Source organism: Nipponia nippon, unplaced genomic scaffold (assembly GCF_047370975.1).
Source record: "Nipponia nippon isolate SJK-2023a ecotype South Korea unplaced genomic scaffold, ASM4737097v1 scaffold_13, whole genome shotgun sequence".
Taxonomy (NCBI): Eukaryota; Metazoa; Chordata; class Aves; order Pelecaniformes; family Threskiornithidae; genus Nipponia; species Nipponia nippon.
Window position 1 is genome coordinate 3,980,583 of NW_028262324.1, and position 22,180 is coordinate 4,002,762.

At 51.5% G+C, this 22,180-nt stretch overlaps 1 protein-coding gene across 2 annotated transcripts in view; it reads left to right on the forward strand.

Annotated features, from left to right (window-relative positions):
- Positions 1 to 11,808: 11,808 nt before the first annotated feature.
- ACSS2 (acyl-CoA synthetase short chain family member 2) overlaps positions 11,809 to 22,180 on the forward strand; it is a 34,459-nt gene continuing 24,087 nt past the window's right edge. For both annotated transcript variants that reach the window (XM_087749490.1, XM_087749491.1), the window contains exons 1-2: positions 11,809 to 12,039; positions 12,317 to 12,512. In XM_087749490.1, the coding sequence (XP_087605616.1) occupies positions 11,916 to 12,039; positions 12,317 to 12,512 (320 nt within the window). In that variant the 5' untranslated portion in view covers positions 11,809 to 11,915. The remainder of the gene's footprint in view (positions 12,040 to 12,316; positions 12,513 to 22,180) is intronic.

Genomic DNA, 22,180 nt, shown 5'->3' on the forward strand with positions numbered 1-22,180 from the left:
GTCATCATCTGTGGGTCCCCCACAGTCTCGCTGCACAGGAGCTCCTCTTGGCTCTCTGTTGTTCTTGTGATGCTGGTGCTTCTTACGCCTCCTCTGTCCCTCCCATCCTCCCCAGCCTGCATGCGGACCCCACATTCACTTTCCCATTGCTGCCCATTGCTTCTTGCCCTTGTGCCCCTCATCACCTGCAGATCTCAGCCTCCTCCAGGCTCACTACATTAAACTGTCCCTCCCTGAGGTCCTCCATCATCCACCATGACCCATCCATTTCGTCCATGTTCTTTGATCCCTCATGTCCCATCCTTCCTTCTTGTTATCCTCCATCCTCAATCACATCCCTTTCTTCCTTCATGTGCTCTTCCATTGCCCACCATGTCCCATCCCTTTTTTTCCTGCTCTTTCATCACTTGCCTAACTCATCCCAGCCCTCCTTTCTGTGCTCCTCCATCACCCACCATATCCCAGCCCTTTTCCTGTGCACCCCGATTTTTCATGTCCCTTCCCTCCTTCCACTGCTCCTCCATTGTCTGCCCATCCCATCCCATCCCATCCCATCCCTCCTTCCTGTGCTCCTTTCACCCACTGTGTCCTATCCCTCCCTGCCATCCTCCTCCATCACCCAGCACATCCCATCCTTCCTTTCTGTGCTCGTCCACTGGCCACCATGTCCTGTCCCTCCTTCCTGTGTTCCTGCATCCTCCATCATGTCCTATCCCTTCTTGTCCTCCACCATCACCCACCACCTCCCATCCCTCCATGTTCTCCTCCACCCCCTTAATATCCCATCCCTCCTTCCATACTCCTTCCAGAGTGTGCTCCTCTGTCATCTACTGTGTCTCATCCCACCCTGCCATGCCATGCTCCTCCATTACCCACCATATCCCTTCCCACCCTCCTGTGCTCCCACATCCTACATTACATCCTATCTCTCCTTCTTGTTCTCCTCCATCACCCACCACACCCCATCCCTTCTTCCTGCACTCTTCCATCACCCACCACCTCCCATCCCTCCTTCCTGTGCTCCTCCAGTGCCCTTCATATCCCACCTTCCTGTCACGCTTGCATCCCATCCCTCTCACCTGCTCCTCCTTCATCTACCACATCCCATTCCTTGTTATCCTCATCCATCTCTCACCATCTCCTCATGTCTTCTGTTCCTTCTCCACCTCCACCCTGTCCCATCCATCCTCGTCCTGCTTTGCTTCCAGTTTCTCGTTTCCTTTCATATCCTCATGTCAACATCTTACCATCCCTCCTCATCCTCCATCAGCTCCCACCATCATTCTCCTCTTCTGCATCTTAACCATCTTCTTATCCCTGCTCATCCTCCATTAGCTCCCACCATCACCCCAACCTGTTTCAACCTCCTCCACTTCTCATCTTTTCCGCATCTTCCTTCATCCTCTTCTACCTCCTCCTATCTCCTCATCCCCCTCATCCTCCTCCACTTCCCCTGTCCCAAAATGCACCCTCACCTCCCACCATTGCCCTGTCCCTCCAGCTGCCAATATCACACAATCCCACCTCCTCCTTTTCCACCCCCACATTTCCAATCCTCCCCCCTTGCGCTTCTCCATTTCCCAGCATCTCCTTATCTATCCTCCTCCATTGCCCACCAATCTTTGTCTTCCTGTAACCCCTAAATGTCTCTCCATCCCTCCTGTCATCATTGTCCATCTCCCACTGTCTCCTCATCCCTCCTCTTCCTTCATCTCTATCTCCCCCTCCCTCCTTGTCCTCCACCACCTGCCATCTCGTCTCTCCTTGTTTCCCTGTACTGCCCATCATTTTCCCCACCTTCTTCATCCTTCTCCACCTCCCACTGTTCCCCATCCTTCCCCATGCCCCAACACCACCCACTATTTGCCTGTTCTTCCTCGTCCTCCACTTCCTACCATCTGTCCAGTCCTCCTCCTTCTCCTCCAACCTCTCTTTTCCTCTTCATTGTCCTCCACTTTCCACCATCTCCCATACTTTATCCCTCCTCCTCCATCTCGTGCCTCTTCTTCCTCCACCTCAGTCTCTCTGTCCTTGCTGTGAACCTCCACCTCCCAATTGTTCACCATCCTTTTTCATGCTCTTTCATTTCTTGCCCTGTCCCTCCTCATACCCAACCTCTGGCTATCTCACCATCCCTTGTCGTTTGCCTCCCGCAGTCTCCCTGTTTCTCCTTGTACTCCACCATCTCTCCCCATCTTCCCATCCCTCCTTATCCTCCAAGTGTCCCACCTACCTCACAGATTCCCCCTCCAGCCCTTCCTGACCTCCAACCATCCTCCCTTACCTCACACCTCCTTCTCTCACTGTCCTTTCATTCTCCTTCACCTCTCAACTCCATCCTGACCTTCCATCTTCTCCCAGCCTGACCTCTGCCAACCTTCCTCTCCTCCATCCTCCCTGCCCTCTTTTATTCCCAGCACATCTGACTCCTGCTGTTATTTTATCCTTCTCTTTCTCCTTTGCCTGCCTTGTATCCCATCCCTTACCAACCAGGAAAGCAACCTCCAACACAGCCATCCCTGATGCAAGCAGGAAGGGCCCATACTGTTGGGGATGGGATATGTGGCTAGGTTAGATGGAGAACCAGCCTCCCACCCCATCCCCACTACTCAAGGCACTTTCACAGTAAAGGTAATGGCCACAGCTTGCAGGCTGGGAGATTCATGCTGGACATGAGGAAACACTTCTCCCTAGGGCTGGTGCAGCTGGAACTGGTCACTGGGGAAGTGGGAGGATTTCTGCCCTTGGAAGGTTTCAAAACGCAGCTAGACAAAGTCACCAATGTCCTGATTTAGCATTAGCAATAACTATTTTGGAACACAGAGCTTGACCAGAGCCCCCTGGAATCCCTTCAAGCACACACATCTTTGGGAAACTTCTCCAAGCAGTGGAGGATTTCCAACAGGGGCAAGAAAGGCCAGATATGGCTTTGGATCCAGTGCTTGGGATGCTGCAGGACACGAGGAACCATCCCTGCCACTTGCAGCTGCTCCATAGTGCTCAAGCAAGATCACCCCATGCTGCTCAAGCAGGACCATTCCACAGTGCTGAAGCAAGCCACCCCATGCTTCTTGAGCAGGACCATCCCACACTGCTTGAGCAGGACCACTCCATGCTGTTCAAGCAGGACCACCCCATGCTACTCCAGCAGGACCATTCCATGCTGCTCAAGCAGAACCACTCCAGGTTGTCTGAGCAGGACCACTCTAATGCTGCTCAAGCAGAACCATCCCATGCTGCTTGAGAAGGAACACCCCATGCTGCTCAAGCAGGACCTCTCCAGGCTGCTTGAGCAGGGTCATCCAATGTAGCTTGAGCAGAACCTTCCCATGTTGCTCAAGCAGGGCCACCCCATGTAGCTTGAGCAGGACCACTCCAAGCTGTTCAAGCAGGACCATCCCAAGCTGCTTGAGTACCATGGGCCAGGCCAAAGTGGCTTCCTGAAGGACTGCCAGATCCCAGGCCAGTGAGCTATCCCTGAGATGACCCCTCAGACCCTAGAGCCAGGGACACTTGCATCATCTTTGTTTTCCTTCCCTCAGGCTAGGCCATGCAAGGACATGGCCATCCCCTTCCAATGACCTTATGGCTGCACCAGGGCACAGGGCTGCTGGCACTGCTGCCAAGGGGAGGACAGGTCTGTTCTCCATCCTGAGGGAGCCCCGTACCCTGAGGGACCTGCACCTAGGGCCCATTCAAAGCATCCCACATCACACGCACAAGGGCCAGCCAGCCTCGCTTGACTGCAAACTTTGCCTTGCAGTGTTGGAGGCTCCCAGACATCCCATGGAGGGGACCCTGCCCTTACCAAGGTGATGTGTCTGAGGGACCATCCCACTGCAATACGGGCAGGGACAGGGCAGCCAGTGTCTTGACAGGGTAGGGGTGACATTTGTAAAGTGCTCCTGTCCACATGCCTTCCTGGCTAGTGAATTTGGGGGAGGGTGGAGGGAATTTGCTACCTGTGTTAGAAATTAGCTGAACTTACGTGTCTCCTCAAGCTGGATTTCTTATTCCAAATGTTCAAATTGTTGTATATTGTACTGGGATTTTTACATTGAATTATTGTAGAAAACAAAAATTTAAACCAAGTCTGTTAAAAAATAAACATTAAAAAATCTCTATGAAAAAAATAAATAAAAGCTGTCTCCAAGTCCTCTTCTTACAAATGTGTCAGAGCAGTGACGTGTCTCCAACAGTGGCTTTCCTGTTCCTGGCCCTGCCTGTCCCCTGCCTGCCACAGCCCCTGGGGACACCAACTATGGTGAAGATGCAGCTCTTGTGGTTTTTTAATACCCCGGGCGATGAAGGAAACAGCCCCATCTCGCAGCATCTGCCTGACTCTGCGGAGAGCCCAAGCCTCCGGTGCGTGGCAGCATGGGGTACTTGTCGGTGACTCCCTTGGGTCCCCAGAGGTTGTGCCCCCTCCCTCCAGGCAGGGCACGGCCAAGACCACGGGTGAGCAATACCTGGAGCCCAGTTTTGGGGTAGTGAGGGTATGGCTGGGGTGGGACAGGCTGCTCCCTGTCCCCACTGAATCTGGAGGCAGCTCCTGGACGAGTCACCCACTGCCTTTTACCCTGGCTGGTGGTGCTGCAAGGTCCGACAGGTTTTTTGCAGCAAATGGCTCATCCCTGGGCCAAATCGCAGCCCCGAGGCCTCAGCAGCTCAGAAGGTTTGGTGCTGGGGATGCATGAGACCACACCACCCTCTGGTGTCAGCACCGACCTCAGCTCCATGCTGGCCCTGCTCCAGCTGTGTCCCTTTGCTCCCAGGTCTGCCTGGCTACCAGTGCATCCTTGCACCACCCCAAATCCTGCCTGTCAAAGCAGGCCCCATCCTGCTCCCAGCATACGGACATCCCCACATGGTGTGTGGCAGGCATGGCCAAGCCAGAAGGAAGCAAAGCAAGAGCAAAGCAGACCCACTTTCTTGGGTGCTGTCATCAGCCCTCGCAGTCCCACCAAGCACTGGTGCAGTCCTGCTGCCCCCTAAGCTGACAGTGTGGGCCGTGCTCCTGTGCCCACATAAAAGCCCTTGCCCTTGCCCAAGCTTCATGTCCGAGTGAAGTAGTGGGGTGCGGGGCTGGGCAACAGCCCCAGGCCCCCCCTGTGCAGACAGGTAATGGCTTGCTTGCTGCTGAGTACCAGAGGAGCATCCTGGTGCAGCTCTGCTCCTGGCTGCTCCAGGCTCTGGGCAGGGCAGCAGCAGATGGTGCCAGGGGACAACGCAGTGATGCATGTGCCCCTACCCCATGGCTGGGATGAGACCAAGCACTGCCAGCCCATGTGCTGCCCCATGAGACAGGGCTGCAGCAAATTCATTCCTGGACACTGCATCACTGGCACTTTACAGCCTGCACTGCCGCCACCTCAGACCCCGTATCACTGGCACCATGTGCCTTGCATTGCTGGCATCGCAGACCCCACATCACTGCTGCTGCAGACCCCACACAGCTGCCACTGCAGACCCTGCACGGCCTGCACTGCGGGCCCTGCATTGCTGGTGCTGAGGGCCCTGCACGGCTGGCACTGCGGGCCCTGGCACAGCGGAGCTGCATGGCTGGCAGCTCAGCAGCAGAGGGCACGCCGCTGCTGCCTGCCCACCCAGGCTGCCTGGGCCTGTGCTACCCAAGGCGCAGGCAGGAGCCTGCAGGACACGGCTGCTCTGTGGGCTGCAGTCATTGAGCACCCCAGAGCTCCAGCTACCTCTTCCTGCTCAATAAAACAGGGACAAAAGAAGGCGGCTATGTTTATGGATGGGCAAAGACACTCTCTGAAGCCTGGGGACAGCTATGAAGCCACATGAGGACGGCAGTTGTTAAGCTCCAACCTCGCTAACATGCCGCTGATCAAGGCACCATCTCTCCCGAGCCCGGTCTCCCTTCCCCTGCAGCCCAGGCCTCCGCCAAATCTCTGACCGACCTGGCCCCCTCTTCCACAATGAAAATAGCAGCAGCCAGCAGAGCCCAAGTAAACAAATGAGCTGCTGTGAGAGGAGAGCACATCTTTATAAGGTTAATTGGCCCCATCTAGGAGACAGACAGACATTTTCTTGTGGCTAGAGCTCTCAAATCTAAGGCAAACAGCAGTAGCATCTCCTGGCTTTGATTTATAATCCTGATTGCGTTACTAGCTCATCTACATGTAAAATTATTATGACCGTATTGTCTGTACTCTGCAGAGAGCTAAATTACCAGACTGTGATATTCATCAGCTACTCTTTGAAGCTTAAACCAGCCTGAATTTGGAGGTCTCTCTCCTAGTGACAGCAGCGACAGGAATGAGAAGGCTCAGGCTTGATCTTTGTGTTCAGCACAAGCTGGCCTGTTTTAACACCCCGATACCGCGATAGCTGGGAGCAGCTGGCCGGAGGGGAGGGAGGCTGCTTGAGCAAAAGGGCTGTGGAGTGAGCCATGGTGTGCCGCAGCCCAGAGCTGTATTGGTATCGAGCAGTTACATTTACAAACAAAGGAGCTGATAACTCCCAGCAGGACTGAAAGGCTGTTATCATGGTGCTGATTAAAATTTCCTCTGCAGCCAACGAAGAGGAGGAGCGTCATCAGTGGGGAGACGAATGAGATCCGCTGTTTAACCCCGTTGCTGCTATGTGCTGATTCATTCAGTACAAGCGGAGGGCTGCCCAGCCTGGCCACGTGCTGAAAATTAGTGTAGAAAACCCCAGCAGGAAGATCCACAACCCGGTCATGTCCTCCCACCCCATCTCTTCTGACTCGCTGTGGCCTCGCAGCTCCCAGGATGCTGCTCTGGGGATCCACACTGCTTGAGTCCACACAGCACCATCATCTGTGGGAGGAGGGGGATGCCGGCGCATAGCCCAAGGGTAGTCATGGTGCTGCATGGTGCCTTCCCTTCTGTCCCTGCAAGGCAGGTCGGAGCCTGCTCTGCAGGTCCCAGGAGCATTTGCTGGTGTCACTTGAGGTTCCTTCCAGGTCCTTTGCTCCTTCATTCTGCCCCTCAATTCCCTGCCCTTGCAGTTCTCCATAGTTCAAGAAAACTCCCTTCCCACTGCAGGATGTTCTGATAAAGCCTCCCACTGCCTCTGGCATGTCCATGCAAGCCATAAGCTTGTTTGTGTTGTGACATGTTCACCAGGGGTTGGGTCCATGCCTTTTCAGCATGTCTTCTCTGATTACCATCACTGACAGCCAGATCACCAAGCTATTGCATCTCCCTGGCCAGACCTGTTACAGCCTCGCCAAGCCCAGGTCCAGGCTGCCCTGTCCAGGAGATGCTCTGGGATAAGTGGATGGGCAGTGGGAGAGGTGGTGGCTTGTTGTCCTTCTCCATGCAAGCACATGGGACTCAGCCATCACACCGACCTTGGTGTTGCTCAGACACCTCCACACCTTCCTGGGTTGCTTCCTCCACTGCTGTGGGTTGCTTCCTTCCTGCCATGCTGCATCCTGCACACCCAAATTTTGGCAAAGAAGAAAAGATGTTCAGCTGCAGAAGAGCCCCTTCCACGGGTTTTACTCAGAGCTGGTCCCAAAAGCAGCTGACCCTGAGAGCACCAAGACCTGACCCAAATTATCCTCTACACAGAACCCATGCGCAGCAGAGCCTCATCCCAGGCAAACTAGGTACCCTCTCCCTGTGTGCAGCCTGGTCACCCAGACGTGGGCTCCCATGGGAGGGCTGTGCCACAGCATGCCTGGGACGGGTCTCAGCAGGGTCCCCGTAGTGGCAGAGATGGTAAGGAGCGTGGGAGACCCTTCGAGGTGCATTGGCAGCATGCAGTCAGCAGGGCATGGAGGTTTTAACCACTGCTAGCTCACATGGGTTTATCAGCAAGTGGATTTTAGAGTGGAAGGGAGTTTGGATCAAGTGAGAAGGGTGAGGGGGAGCAAGTGGATGGAGGAGAGGTCTCCTTGTTTCAAGCTACCCTGTCTGATATGCTCAGTTATTTGCATGAACAGGGATGTGATTCACACTTCGTTTTTGGCAATAAGGCCAGTCAGAAGGGAATGCCCCGTGACCCCAGTTGAAGCCCCCAGGTAAGTCAGCTGCTCTACCGGAGCAGTGCTTTGCCCAAATGAACGTTTCCCATGCGAGGCTGCCTCCCGCTCACCCCGCCGTACAGAAGGCCGGAGACACACAGATCATTTCTGATTTTCCAGTTTCTTTCCTCCACCCCCAGCATCTTTAGGACTGAGGTCTTGCACATCAGGGAAGGTGCAGTAAAAAGTCCCACCATGGCCGCTGAGGTGCTGCTGGTGCTGTGCTAGAAAGGCCATTCCCAGAGTACCCAAAGCAGACAGTGTGAACAAGGCACCCCATAACCTGGCCAGTATCTTCTTTTTGACTCTCTGAGTTTCTACAAGAGACCTTAATATACATTATGTGCCCTTTATGTACGTTTATTCCTTTACAGGAAGAGGAAATGAAGGGCCCAAAATGCAGCTGATTTTCCAGGGCTGCCTGGTAGGTCAGGAGTCAAGCTTGGCGCAAACCCTGCAGCATCCAGTCCCACCACGTGCCAGCTCCTGAGGCAGGAGCCCAGCTGGATGCAAGCTGCCCTGGTGTGGAGGGAGCTGGAGTAGCAAAGCATGGTCCCACAGCAAGAGTCCTTTCCTTGGAGCCTATAAAATCACTGAAATGAGGTGTGGACATGTCCATATTTCAGCTGTGGACTACTAAAATGAAAGTTCGAGAAGGGCTGTGTTTGTGCCATGGAAGGGTCTGACTGATGGTACCAACTATGTGGCTCGCAGCTCTGTACACGGGCACTTGCAGGGTTATCAGAGTCCTGCAAGAGGAGAGAGCGTGGGAAAATGCATCTGGGAGGCTATTCTGAGTTTTCCTCTTTGCAGGTGTGTTGTGAGAGATGATGCAACTGCTCCCCATCAGGCAGCTTCCTGGGCCACAGCTGTGGACAGCTGAAGCACAACAACAAAATCCCCCAGCCACGGCAGCCCATACTGGGCAATGCTGGACAGAGGACAGCTGATGGGCTGCTGGGACATGGTGCTGCCCACAACAGGCAACAGTTGCTGGAGAGAAATCATGCTGTCGCTGAGCCTGGTGGAGAATTTCAGTTGGACAAATCACTGAAAGCGAAAGGCCAATGAGAAGGAAACCAGAGGGTACCTCCCAGATCTGCAAACCACCTTTTCCTTGGCGCTGGGGCACCCATCCCACGGCAGGGAGAGCGACGAGGCACTTTTCCCAGCAGTGGGGTGAACTACAGGCCCCTGCCTGGCATGTGGGGAGACAGGAGGTTTGTTAGGGAGCTGCCAAGCCCTGCCTGTAAATGCAAAATCTTTGAGATGGAGGCTGCTAAAATTAAGGGCCAGCAACTCGTAATAGAAAAATGTTCAGTGTGAGGTGACTTCTGAAGGACTTTAGAAGTGCTGGGTTTGTCCCCCTTCGCAGGAGAGGATCAGTGCACTTTCCAGTTGGGGTTGTTAAACAATGTGCCACGCATACCCCAAAAATCATGGGGCTGTGCCTGGACCATGACTCCAAGGGGAGTGCTGGAGGAGTGCAACTCCCGTATCTCCTGGGGAGCTTCAAAACTAGCCATGACAGGGAATCCAGGCTGCAGAGCCAACTGGACTTCTTGTTCAAAACCACCTTTTTGTAATAGGGAAATTGGAGGAGGGAAACACCTTGCAAGGTCTGGCCGTATCCATACTGCGTCTGCCCACGGAGTGAGCCTGGGCTTCGAGCCTGGTGGTCCCAGGCTGAAACTCCAACAGGGAATGTGCTAAAATTGGGTATCTGGATGGATGTGGACTTGTGTTGGAGACTTTGCCTACATCCGTGTGGTTTACTAGTAGAGATTGAGTCCCTGCACCCTAAGATTCCTATTCCTTCCTGTGATTTTTTGGTTAATAACAAATTAATAATATGAGGCCACGCTGCAGCTTCCCAGGACGGTGATTTCATAGCATATGGCTAAGGAAGCTTAGTTACATGTGCTACAGTGTGGTATGAGGGCAGCTGACCTGTTTGGGGCGTAAAGCCTGCTGAGGTTGTGTTGGAGGGGTATAGAGAGCATCTCTGGAGGGATGCTGCCCGCAGAATACAGCCCATGAAGGGAGGTATCATCTGAACTGCTCCTGGGTTTCATTGTGGAGAAAACCAGCTATGTCCTCCCAAATGGAGTCACAGAAGAAACTTTGCGCTCAAGCAGTGTGGATAGCCAGCAGACTAACACCAGCGCAGGGAGCTGCAGCATGGATGTGCCCTTCAAAACTAGGGAGCATCCTTAATAGAAAAGACACACCAGCACTAGCCACTTTTGTCTGTAGAAAACTGTTTCTGGCCTCTTTGCTGATGAGAACATTGCATGGAGTGGCAAACGATGCTCACCAGTCCACAGGTTTGCAGCTCTGCAGCACAGAGCAAGGTAATGCTCCCAGGGAGTGCATTAAACCATGGAAAACACCAAGGATGCCAGAACAGGCTGTACCTGCTTGCTGACACGGGGCCACTGCTCTCCAGCCTAAGGAATACAGTGTCAAGTTCAAGGTTATGGACTTTTACCTTTTGCGTGCTCCTTGGCCCCAGCCTAAACCACCACAAAAATTGCCTTGGGCTCCAGAGCAGGTGCCCCCCTGGGCACAGTGGAGCTTCGCTCACAGGAGTGATATTCCCCAGTGCAGAGGAGACGTTCAAGGTTTCAGCAGCCTGCCTAGGCAATGCCGTCGGGACAGCCCAGCTCAACACAAGAGATGTTAAGGATTGAGCGGAGAATGGGTCTGCTGCAGGAGGGACCGCCATAGGCAGCTCCTCTAAGAGGCTCACTAGAGAGACCCTAGGTGCAACCTCCTGCTCCGACAGGGCTGGTTGCTCGGGGGCTTCTCTGATTGAGTTTTGACTATCTGCAAGGGCTGAGACCCTACTGCCACTCTGGACCACTGTTCCAGCCTTCTGGGTGAAAAATTTGTTTAATTTCTCGCTAACTATGCAAGATCTGTAAAATTTTTTGCAGGGGGAGAGGCGCTCGGTGAACTGATGTGGCTTAATGACTCACCCAGCCAGTCAGCGGTGGGGAAGTGGAGTGTTTGAAATCAAAATGAACGTTTTCTGCAGGGGGCCAGGCACCAAGCGTGGCCATGGCCTCTGGGCCTGTTTTGGGGCTGGTGAAGGAAGGTGTCATCGATGGCGCCCTGGGCTGTTCCCCTGCGCCTGGCAAAGTGGTGAGCACTGGCCCTGAGGGGACATGGCTCACGGGGCACACCGCTGAGGAGGGAGACAGGGCTGATGGGGCAGCGCTGTTAATGGGGGGGACACTGCTAGCGTGGGGGAACATGGCTGATGATGGGGGGACATGGGCTGACAGCTGGGCACCACTGATGGAGGGGACATGGCTGACAGGGGGGAACATGGCTGGCAGGGGGCACCACTAATGGAGGGGACATGGCTGACGGGGCACCACTGACAGGGGGAGACACCACTAATGGAGGTGGCATGGCTGACTGGAGGAGGCACCAGTGACAGAGGGGACAGGGCTGACAAGGAGGTCATGGCTGACAGGGGGAGACACCACTAATGGGGGTGACGAGTGTGACATGGCCGACAGGGGGACACCACTGGCGGGGGGGACACGGCTGACAGGGGGGACATGGCGGGCGGGGGGAAACATGGCTGACGGGAGGTCATGGCTGACAGGGTGACATGGCTGACAGGACCGCACCGCTGACAACGACACACCGCCCGCAGCCCGCTTGCCGGCGAGCCCCCGCCTGCCCGGGCCTGCTCCCGCCCCGGGGCGGCTGCCGGCTCAGCTGACCCCGCCGCCGCCGGCTCCGGCGCTCCGGGGCAGCGCTGCGCCCCCCGCCGCCGTGAGGGCGGGCCGCCGCCTCCGCCGTCTCCGCCCCCGGCTCCGTGCCGCTTTGAAGCGGGCTCGGCGGCCGCTCGCTCGCCCAGAGCCGCCGGTGCCCCGCCATGGTGCAGCCCGAGGAGCAGGCCCGGCTGTACCGGCCGCGGCCCGAGCTGCTGCCGGCGGCGCACGTCCCCTCGCTGCCCCACTACCAGCGCCTCTACCAGCGCTCCGTGGAGGAGCCGCACGGTGAGCGCCGCCGGCGGGAGCCCCCTCCCTGCCCGCTCCCCCGGGCGGAGGGCCGCGGCGGGGCGGAGGAGGCCGGCGGGGGAGCCGCCGGTTCCTCCGGGGGCTGCTGGCAGGGTGGGAGGGGAGCGGGGCGGGGGGCGAGGGGGCGGCTGTGCCGCAGCGAGCCCCCCACGCGTGGGGCGTGGGAGCGTGGGGCTGCCCCTCTTCTTCCTCGACGTGTTGTCTTCCTTCTCCGTGCCCGTTTCGGGGTCACGAGCTCTGGCCGTTGCCTTTGCAGAATTTTGGGGTGACATTGCTAAAGAGTTTTACTGGAAGAGTCAGCACACGGGACCCTTTCTGAAGTACAACTTTGATGTGACGAAGGGGAAGATCTTCATTGAGTGGATGAAAGGGGCGACCACCAATATCTGCTACAACCTCCTGGACAGAAATGTCAATGAGAAGAAACTTGGGGACAAAATTGCTTTTTACTGGTAAATTTCTGTTTTTATTATGGTGTCTAAAGTGTGTAAATATCATGCTAAAGTGTACAAACAGTGCTGATTTCTACCGAGGTGAATTAAAACATGGTAAAACCTGAGAGGTTTTATCTTTGCATAGGTACAGCAGGTGTTTGCTCTCTGTGCGTTTGAGAAGAGCTGTGTAGTGGAGCTTCTCTGCCCATCCTGGGATGCACTGAAGTGGCCCAGCGTAGCAGTGCCAGCTCTGCCTTTGCAGTTGTACCTGCTAAAAGCGAAGAGCACTCAGGTGGTGCGGAGGCAGGTGCCACAGTTACCTTTTGAAGTAGGTAGATGTGGGTAGAGATATGGGATGAGGAACAGCTAACATCCAACAGCAAAAAGCAAACGAAACCCAGATCTCCTGTTTTCATGTTTTGTGGGTCTGGCAATTTTCCACTCCTGTGGCAGAAAGGTTCTTCTAAAACCCGAGCTTTTATATTGATTTCTTGCACTTGGGCAATGCTGTGCCGCTCTCAAAGGCTGGCTTCTCTATGCTACATTTGGGAAGACAGCTGAACTTCCAGCCCTATCTGAAGTATGTTTGTATTTTTTTACCAGAGTAGTTACTAGTGTTAAAAGCCATGTGAAACTTGACATTTTCATCTTGATGCAAAACAGGTTTCACCAGTGATGTCTGAGATCCAGAACTAATGCTCCCCTGCAGAACTAGCTCAGCTGGCACCACAGCTGTGTCCCCAAACTGGGAACGGTGCCTTGCCCACCTGTGTTTTGCCGTTTCCCTTGAACTAGTGTGTGTTTATGTTGCATGGGTATGACTGTATGTGGCAATGACTGTATGTGGCAGTACAGAAGCAAAATTAAAGGTACTGCTTGTTAGGATGCAATAACTTGTTGGGTTATGGTGAGTCCCTTCAGCGGAGCAGCTGGAGAAGTCTTACTGTCATTGCAATAAAAATACCAGATGCTCTAATGATGAACAACTGTGCTGCTCTGTGTGATTTTGTGCAGCTGAAGAGTCCCCCTCTCAAGTGTGGCTGGTGTAAAGGTGACTAGGGGCTACCCTGCTAGAGAAGGGAACGTGTTTACACCAGTGTAGTTCAGGCTGTGACTGTAAAACTGAGCTCATACTAGAGTTTCTATCCATATGTCTACCGCTTCAGTAAAAGAATTACACTTATACATAGCACATAATCATATTGATGAGATACAGGTGAAATGGTGGAAAGTATTTACTTCCTTCCTGGTTAAGTACGTTCCCTCCTAGTTAAGTACATTCTCTAATTTGCTCAGCTGTAAAATGACCGCAGCTTCTGAATGAAAACTGCCTTGTAAACTCATTCAGGTAAAGGTGTGCCAGCAAACAAAGCCATTTAGCAGGTCAGTGCTGGCAGCTGCGCTGGGATTTATGGAGGGTGTGGGTGCACCATTCTTCCTGCATGTAAATCTTTGGGTGACAGGCAGCAGCCTACAGCTTAAATTTGGTTTTGATGAACACTTTCCTCGTTAGTTATTCTGGCAGCCTTTGTGGGGGGTGTTTGTGATGCTGAGCAAAACTTGCAGTGGATATTAAAATGGTGGGTGTCTGTCAGGTGCTGAAAAATAAGGTGTCTTCCTCCTTAGCAGACAGTTTTTCCTGACTATTTTGGGATAAACTCTCCTAGCATGCTTCTGGCACAGGTGACCTGGCACTGGAGTGTCTGGAGCTGCCAGCTGGGAGCGTTGGTGGGAGGGATGGAAGAGGCATGCTGCATGTGACATGTGCAGTACTGACCTGCGAGGTTGTGGAAGTGGAGCTGAGGGTTGTGACTCAAAATTACTGTTCTAGGAGCATGCACGTGCCTCTCTGGACACATCCTTTTCTTCAATAACAGAATGTTAATTGCTGTATTATTGTCCTTGCACGTTTTGCGTTTAACACTATTGAACAAGTCTGCTTTCCTAAAACACTGGAGACTTGTCACACTGTGTGAAAAGTCAAAAAAGCAATGAGAGCCTCTGTAAGCCAAAGAGGATTCCTAGGAAAAAACTTAGAAGCAAGCAGCTGGCCAAGGTATTTTAAATATCTAAGAATGCCTATAGTTTGCTAGACGGCAAAGGGTGCTGAGATTATACCAAAGTGTCAGTGACTGTGTGGCTCTGAGAGCTTTGAAAAGATACAAGGTCATGCTCTTTGCTTTCAGAGAGGAGAAATTGGGGAAAAAGTCAATAATGTTTTCAGGTGTTACTGCGTGTCTCCGAGAAGAGATGGGTCCTGACAAAACTCAGAGCTGCTGTGTGCTGCTGGCTGTGGCTATCTCGTGTTTTGCATGGACTGGAAGGAACTGAAGTGGTTCATCTGCATCTGTTACGGCCAAGCTGCTCTGAAGGTTCCTGCATCGCTGCTGGTCCAGGACTGCCTAAATCTGCTCCGCTCAGAGGGTCTAATCCTAAGCCACATGGGATTGCTCTTTCAGCACAAAGGGCAGTACGTGGGATTGCTTCATGCTGCAGAACTTGTACATAGGTGACGTTTACTGTTGCAGTACCATCCTCTCGGTGCTGTTGGGACTAGGTAGTTCAAAATTACCATCCTGAGTCACTAGGAAACACATTTTCCCTGTTGCCTGTTTCACTATGATATCTCTTGCTGCTTGTGAACGTTACAAGTATTTCTGCCCCTGCTGCTTTTGATTCCTCTTTCTCTGTTTGGTATTGCTGATGTGGCCTAAAAAGGAACAGAAGCTCCAGGAAATGTTTCTGATAAAGTGCTGCTCTCAGAAGTGAAATCTCTTTCATAATGGCACGGAAAGGCTGAAGTCAATAACGCTGTGGTTACTGTGCAGGTAGATACCTACACTGGCTTTTGTGGGCCTTGCAGGGAAATGCACTGGATGTAGTAGCTGGGACACTGAGGGCACTTGCAGGGGACTTGAAGCAGTGCTGAGGACTTCATCTGTGGTGGGTAGCGTTAATTAGAGCAGGAGCACAGTATGCCTTCCCCATGCTGTAGGCATACCTGCATCACATGGACCAACCCTTAGTTCTGTGCTGAAGTGCCTGTTAATAATATCATACAAACATCAGCCTGGACAGGTTGTGGAGGTAAAAATATAACCAGGTGGGAATTCAAAAAACAAAACACATTACAAAACTCTCTCTAATTAGACCCTGGGGTGTCAAGGTACTTGGATGAAGCCTGTTCTCTATGTAACCTGTGCATAACTGAAGCACTAAGTTCTTGCCTTTGTTTCTCAAACCAGTCAGCCCAGCTGCAGCACTAGTGGTGCCTGGTGGGACCAGGGGAAGGAGGTAGAGCTCGGCACACTAATTTTAGCCTCCCTGTAACCTAGGTGCGCCAGCTTAGCAGGGTGCTGCTGGCTTCTGCCATCTTTGGAAGAGCATATGAATTTTCTGCTTTCTTATGCTTGCATATGAAATAACACATCTAGAAAGGAGAAACAAAGATAGTAAAGGCTGCCAGAGCTTACTGGAGCTTTGTTTAAACAAAAGAATAACTGCCTGTCGTTCCCATTGTGGGCCAAGAGCAAACATGACATGCAAAGATAAAATGGAGAAGGTGTGTGTGTGTTTTTTTTTTTTTTTTAAATGTAATAAAGGATTTAGGGGCTTGCAGCTGTGAGATTTCTTCCAATAAGTCTTTCTGTAAGGAAAAAAACAACAGCTATAGAGCATATTTAAAAAAAAAAAAAAAAAGCAGAGCACTACTTGGGGACACTTCTGGACATTTTTATTAGGAAACTGGAATTAATTTTTAGACAGCAACCTTCCAGAGAGGATACAGATCATCAAACACTGCTTTGGTCTAAATGTGCTGCTGGGGCCAAATGGGACAAGGCCACAGTTGCTGGTTCCTGGAGTCACTGCGGGCTGCTGGTGCACCTTGATCTGGTGGCTGTCCCTCACCATGGAGTGCTTCATTCTGGCGTGTGCCATCCCAGAGTTGAGAATGAAGCCAGATGAAGCTGTGTTTCAGTTGTATTTCTGCTGTCAAGGTCCGGACCTCTTCTCTTTGCGGAAATAATCTCGCCTTAAACTGCTGAGAACAAAGTGCTTGGTCTCCGTAATCCAGATCAGCACTGTGTTTAGGTACCTCTTTAGATACCTTCACAGGTATCAGTCTTCCATTACTGTCATATGCATAGGTGCTGTGACTGAGGATGTTAACATCAAGACTTTTGGAAGTGCTTAATTGTAGCCAGCTTCTGCATGATGCACTCAGCTCTGCTGCTACTGCTGGCTTCGGGACTTTGGAGTGTCCTGTGCCAAACTGACTCTTCATTTCTTTGGTAACTTCCTGGATGACTTGTCGTACTTCCAGTGATGCAGCCTCTTTCAACACTGTTACAGTAGTGAAAGCATATCCCTAAATAACACAGTTTGTTTAAAGAACAAAAATTCACCACTGGGAGGGCTGCATTTACCGATACACATTTGCAGGCACATGCCTGCAGGCTGCTGAGAGCAGTCAAGTATGTTGCAGGTGCTACCGAACAGCCATGCCCATTGCTGCCGTTCCCCCGTTACTATGGAGGGATTGCTTCCATTGGGGAATCCGAGTAAGCTCTACAGCAGCGCGAAGGGTTATGGAAAAGTTACCGTGTGTTCGGTTTACGCTCACAGCACTACCAGGCTCAGCACAGCTCCTTTCCCTGGTGGGCATTCTCCGTGGGAAAGGGGGTGGCCCCACTCAGCCCTGAAAATAAGAGAGGCTTTCTGGAGCACGTCCTTGGCAAGCCGTATCACCTCCCCATTGTGTGTGCTGAGAGGGGAGTGATAGATCGGTGGTCCTATTAAATAAATATTAATTATTTTGGAAGCATTACTGGACAGTACAATGCTTTGCTTCTGGAAATCAGTCCAATTTGGTGCACCTAAACTAGGTAATAAAATACATTGAATGTATTTGCATGTTATTAAGCTATAGATCTTGTACCCCCCTTCATGGGCAATGATAGCCGTAGCTTTTCATCACAGAAAGTGTAGCTGTCTTCTGGTGGGTTTTGTGAAATCTTCCAGCCTGGGAGGGGGTTTACAAAACTGGCTGCATCTGCCTGAATGCTTTATAGCCGTGTTTCTCGTACCTCCAAATGAGAATGTCTCTGCTTTGTGGGGCCCTCTCTTACTCTGAGCTGTGTGGCTAGTGCAAGAGTGGGAATGGTGGGAGCATCAATAGAAACCTGGTATTAAAACAAGGAGTAAAGGAATAGCTGTTGTATCTTGGACACATCCAGGTCATGTGGTTTCCTGACTTCTTTGGTGGAATTCTTCCTCTTCCAGTTCTGGGAGAGTCACCAACCTGTGTGGTTAGTGCTGTGGCAGTAGTGCAAACAGCTGCTGTGTTTGGATGCTCATATCTAAGTGCAAACTGGGACAGGAGGGACTCATATCTTGTCCTCAGGTGTAGCTCCCTGGCTTTTCTCCATTGGTGGATGGAGTCTCCGTCTTCAGCTGTGGGCTGTTCAGAGCAAGGCCATGCTGGACTCAAAATTAACTGGTTTCATGTCATCACTCTGATTGTCATACTGTGGGTTTGGTTGTAGATGAGATACAAAGACGGTGCTGCTGTAGGGCACCATGTTGATGCCTGCTTAAGGGTTTGGAGATTCTTGATTTGGCCTGAGGGACTGGAAAACACAGGGATCATGGTCTGAACCTTGTTTCCAAAGGCTATATGTGTGTGTGCTGAGACCTGGCATCTGCCAGTTTTCTCCTGTCATATCTCAAGATTCTTCTGTCCCAAGTGTTTCTGTTAATGGCTTGCACTTGTGTGCTGCATCCTATGTCCTCTTTATTACTAGTGAAATGTATGAGATCGTTACCAGGTGAGTGGTTGTGCCAAAGGGATGAACTAAATATGTGAGAGCGGCAAAATACCTTCTTAAGGCAGGTACTGTCCTGTGGGCTTCCAGTGCGCAGGGTGTGCTTTCCCGGATGCCGTGAGGCAGGGTTTTGAGCATCGCATTACTCAAACAGCTGGCAGGCACGGAGTCATTTGAAATTGTTTTTCCCTTCCGAGGGCTGACTTGGAAGCGGAGTTTGACTCATCCCTGTTGGGTACACATGCTTGTTTGCAGGGAGATGCCGGGAAGGATGGTTGGTTTAATGTTTTGGAGATCTCAAGCCCCGTTGCTGCTCTGCAGAGCCTTCTCCGTCAGGATGCAGGGCAGGAGTGGGGAGCTGGCAGGTGCTCTCAGCCTCGTGCTGTTCTGCTCTGTAGTGCAATGAAGGAAGGGGACAGGTTTTGAAGGTTGGTGACCACTTGATTACACAGTGCCTGTGGTCTCCTGTGGTTTTGCCCATTCAAAAGCACCCCGGACTTGTGCCTCCCTGGGAGGGTGTTCAGCATTATTGAAGATTTTCACTGGAAGTAGCTTTTACTGAGCTCATATAACATGTAATCCTGCTCCTGTAGGTAGAATGGGACTTTTCTCCTCTGTTAGGTCGAGTCTGTAAATAAAGAAGGCTCTCAGGCAGCACTTGTGTGATTGCTCCGTGGCTGAGCAGTAAGGAGCAGGGTTGTGTAAGCTCTCCTGCTTGGGAACACACCCCGGCAGTAGCCTTGAATCAGGGGAGCAGCTTTCATTTGGGTTGTGTTGGAGCTGTTTGCTCCCAGCCTTTTGCTCTGAAACCCTTGGTAGCTGCTACTGGCAGGGATACAGCATCCATCTATATAAATACAAGGGAGTAACCAGGAAGTATTTGACCAGATAAACAAGTTGGATGTCAATAAGTGCCCAGGATTAGATGGCATGCACCCCAGAGGACTGCAGGAACTTGAATGTGAAATTGCAGAGCTTCTGGCCAGGGTGTGCTCTGTGTTATTGCAAAGGGCTGCCGTGCCAAGGACTGGGAGGCTGCCAGCCCCACTCTGTCTGGAGAGGGCAATAGAGGGGGTCCTGGGAACCAGTAAATCCGGCTTGTATCCCTATAGTGGTACAGTGGAATCAGGTCACTGTGTGCATGGACCAGTGCAGTCTGCTGGGAAAGGTGATGGAGCTGCTGTGAAGTGAAGTCCTGCTGGCAGACCTGCCGGAGTGCAAGGTGGGTGACACTGAGTGCACAGATAAGGCTGTTTTCAGACCGCCTTCGTCAGGTTTCCCACAAAGGGTTATTCAAGAAAGTAGTTTCACCATGAATGGAAGAAAGCTCTTTCTATGGAGCTGGTTTAGCCTTACCCTTTGATTTTAATGGTCACTTTTCAGGACCAGCAGTAGGTCCCCCAAGGATCAGTGTTGAAACTGAACTGCTGATGGTGGCCAGGCTCATGTGCCCTCCATAAACAGCATCTCTTACTGCTGCTCCTGGAGACAAAACACCGGACCCTGGTTCTGACCCAGCGTGGTATTTTGTTTTAGCTTAAGAGGCTCTTGGCTGAGCTGCTGTGAATGTCCCAGTGCTGAAGTGCAATACTGCCATGTAAATGAGGCCTGTGGCTTCCTTTATGTTCTTATTTGGTATTTTTTCCTCATGCTGTTCATTGCTGTGACAGAGGGTCTGGTTCTGTTGATCCAGCACAAGGGATTTAAGAATTTTTCATTAATTGCTTCTTGCACCCCTATCTTAACATGTTGGCTTATATCCTGTCCAGAGCCACCTTTCTGCATGGTTCTGGGTGTGTGGTTGCACAATAACTAACTGGGAAATAGAGGGGGGTGTGTGCACAGACAATAGCTCCTGGATTTTCTCACGACTGTGAAACTTATAATGCTGGCAGATATTACAGGCACCTTGATACGTTTGAAGAACAGCTTGCTTGCTGTTGGGAGGGGCACTGTGGTTATGCAATGGTGGCATATTGTGAATATTGGCAGGAGAGTTGAAACTTGGAGTGGATAAATGGAGTTCACGGACAGAGAGGATGGTGAACTCCTATATGGATTCAGGACATGGAAGATCGGAGCCTTCAGTTTGTTCATTGGACTAGAAAACCTGATTATTTTATTTCAGCTGTGTGAATGGCTTGTGTGTTCTCCCCTGGTGTGAATGGAGCAGAAGTGGACAAGGACTCAGGCTCAGTGTGGATGAGACTTGCTCTGAGTAGTGGCATTTACAAGAGACAAAGTGATCAGGCTTTGCCAAAGGAGGTGCAAGTGGATGCTTGTTCCTAGCATTTGCTGTGCCTAGTGGCCTTTCTGTGCCCAGAGCTGTTAGGCTGTAGTATTGATTACCAATGCTTCGACGAGAGCTCTAGGCTCCCACCAGCACAATGAGCTTGCCTTTTCCTCCTGGGCCCAGCCCTGTGCCAGAGCTGTTGTGCACGGCTGGAGCAGGGTTTCAGTTCCCTGTTTGCATTTCTGTACATCACTTGTTGTAAATGTCGAAATGTGGTGTGATATGAAATTGCAAGCCCTGGCAGTTCTCAGTAAATTCAAAGCCCGTAATTTTTGCAGAAGTCACCTCCTTTCTTCAGGGGAAATGCTCAAGGAAATCGATAGCCTTTCTGGTTACTTTTCACACGTAGGTACCCGATTGTGAAGCGTGTTTTGTATTCCTGTTGCTGCTGACCATCTTCTAAGAGATGTTCCTTGCATAGAACAAGATGACAGTTCAGCAGGTGACATCTAGCCATCACCTGTAGAGGTTTCTGTCTCATGAGGTTGAAATGTCCACCAAAAATCTGATTAAAAGTTTAATTTCCTGTCGTGGCCTTGATGGATATTCTTTGAGCTTCCATTGAAATCAGCTTGCCTGGCTTTCAGTGTTTCTAGAAGGTCTTGAAAATTTGGCAGTAGGCTCCATCCAGAGATGCAGTATTTCCCAAAATGGGGCATTTGCCAGCTGCACGCAGCTTTTGATGGTTTTACTTACAGAAGCTTCGTCCAGGATATGTTTTGTGGCCCGACTGCAAATTGTTTAAGCAAGGAATCAGCTGTGTTGTGCAGGAAATAAGCTCTCCTCCCGTTGGACTGGTAAAAATAGTCCGTGCTCCTCTGAAAATATTACTTATGGTAAACATCTCAAATGTTTCCTCTCATGTCCAACTCTCGCATTCTTCTACAGCGTTCTGTGGATTTGGCTCGCAGGGTTAGAAGTGCTGGCTGAGGTCGGCCAAACTCGGTGACCTACTGCGTAAGTCTGGCATATGAGCTCTGTTGCAACACCACATAATGATTTTGTTTAAAAAACACTTTAATTTTTTTCGTTTAAAAATCTTAAACTTTCCTCTAAATAAAATAGGTAAAAAGCTATTATTTTTCATTGGCTGTTCTCCTCTCTTGTAAAATCTTAAGAAAGTAAGAACATAGTAGAGTTAATGCGTATCCTCTTGACTTGATGGTTACTCAATATCAAGTGAGTAGGAAAAATGTGAGGCCGCAGAGGAACAGAATTCCCCTTGCCGCTGAGCAGATACCCGTCAGTGCAGAATGGCTGCTGATACCATCACCGGGGTATTTAAATATGGTCTGTATTACTTGTAAACTGCCTTGTTTTGCCAAATGTGGCAAAATAATAGTAGATTTCCCTTGAAGAGGGGCTTGCTGACTGCTGTTGATCCTGCCTTCTCTAAAACTGTTACCCTGGAGTGTTCTGGCTCTCAAGTGTGGTCGCAGGCTGTACAAACCCCATCACATTGACTTCACTCGCTTGCTTACATTGGCTCATGAACCAGCAGCAGTGTAACCCGGGAGGTGTCAGTTCCCTTAGAGATGTCTGAGCATCCCACGGTCTAGAGAAAGGGG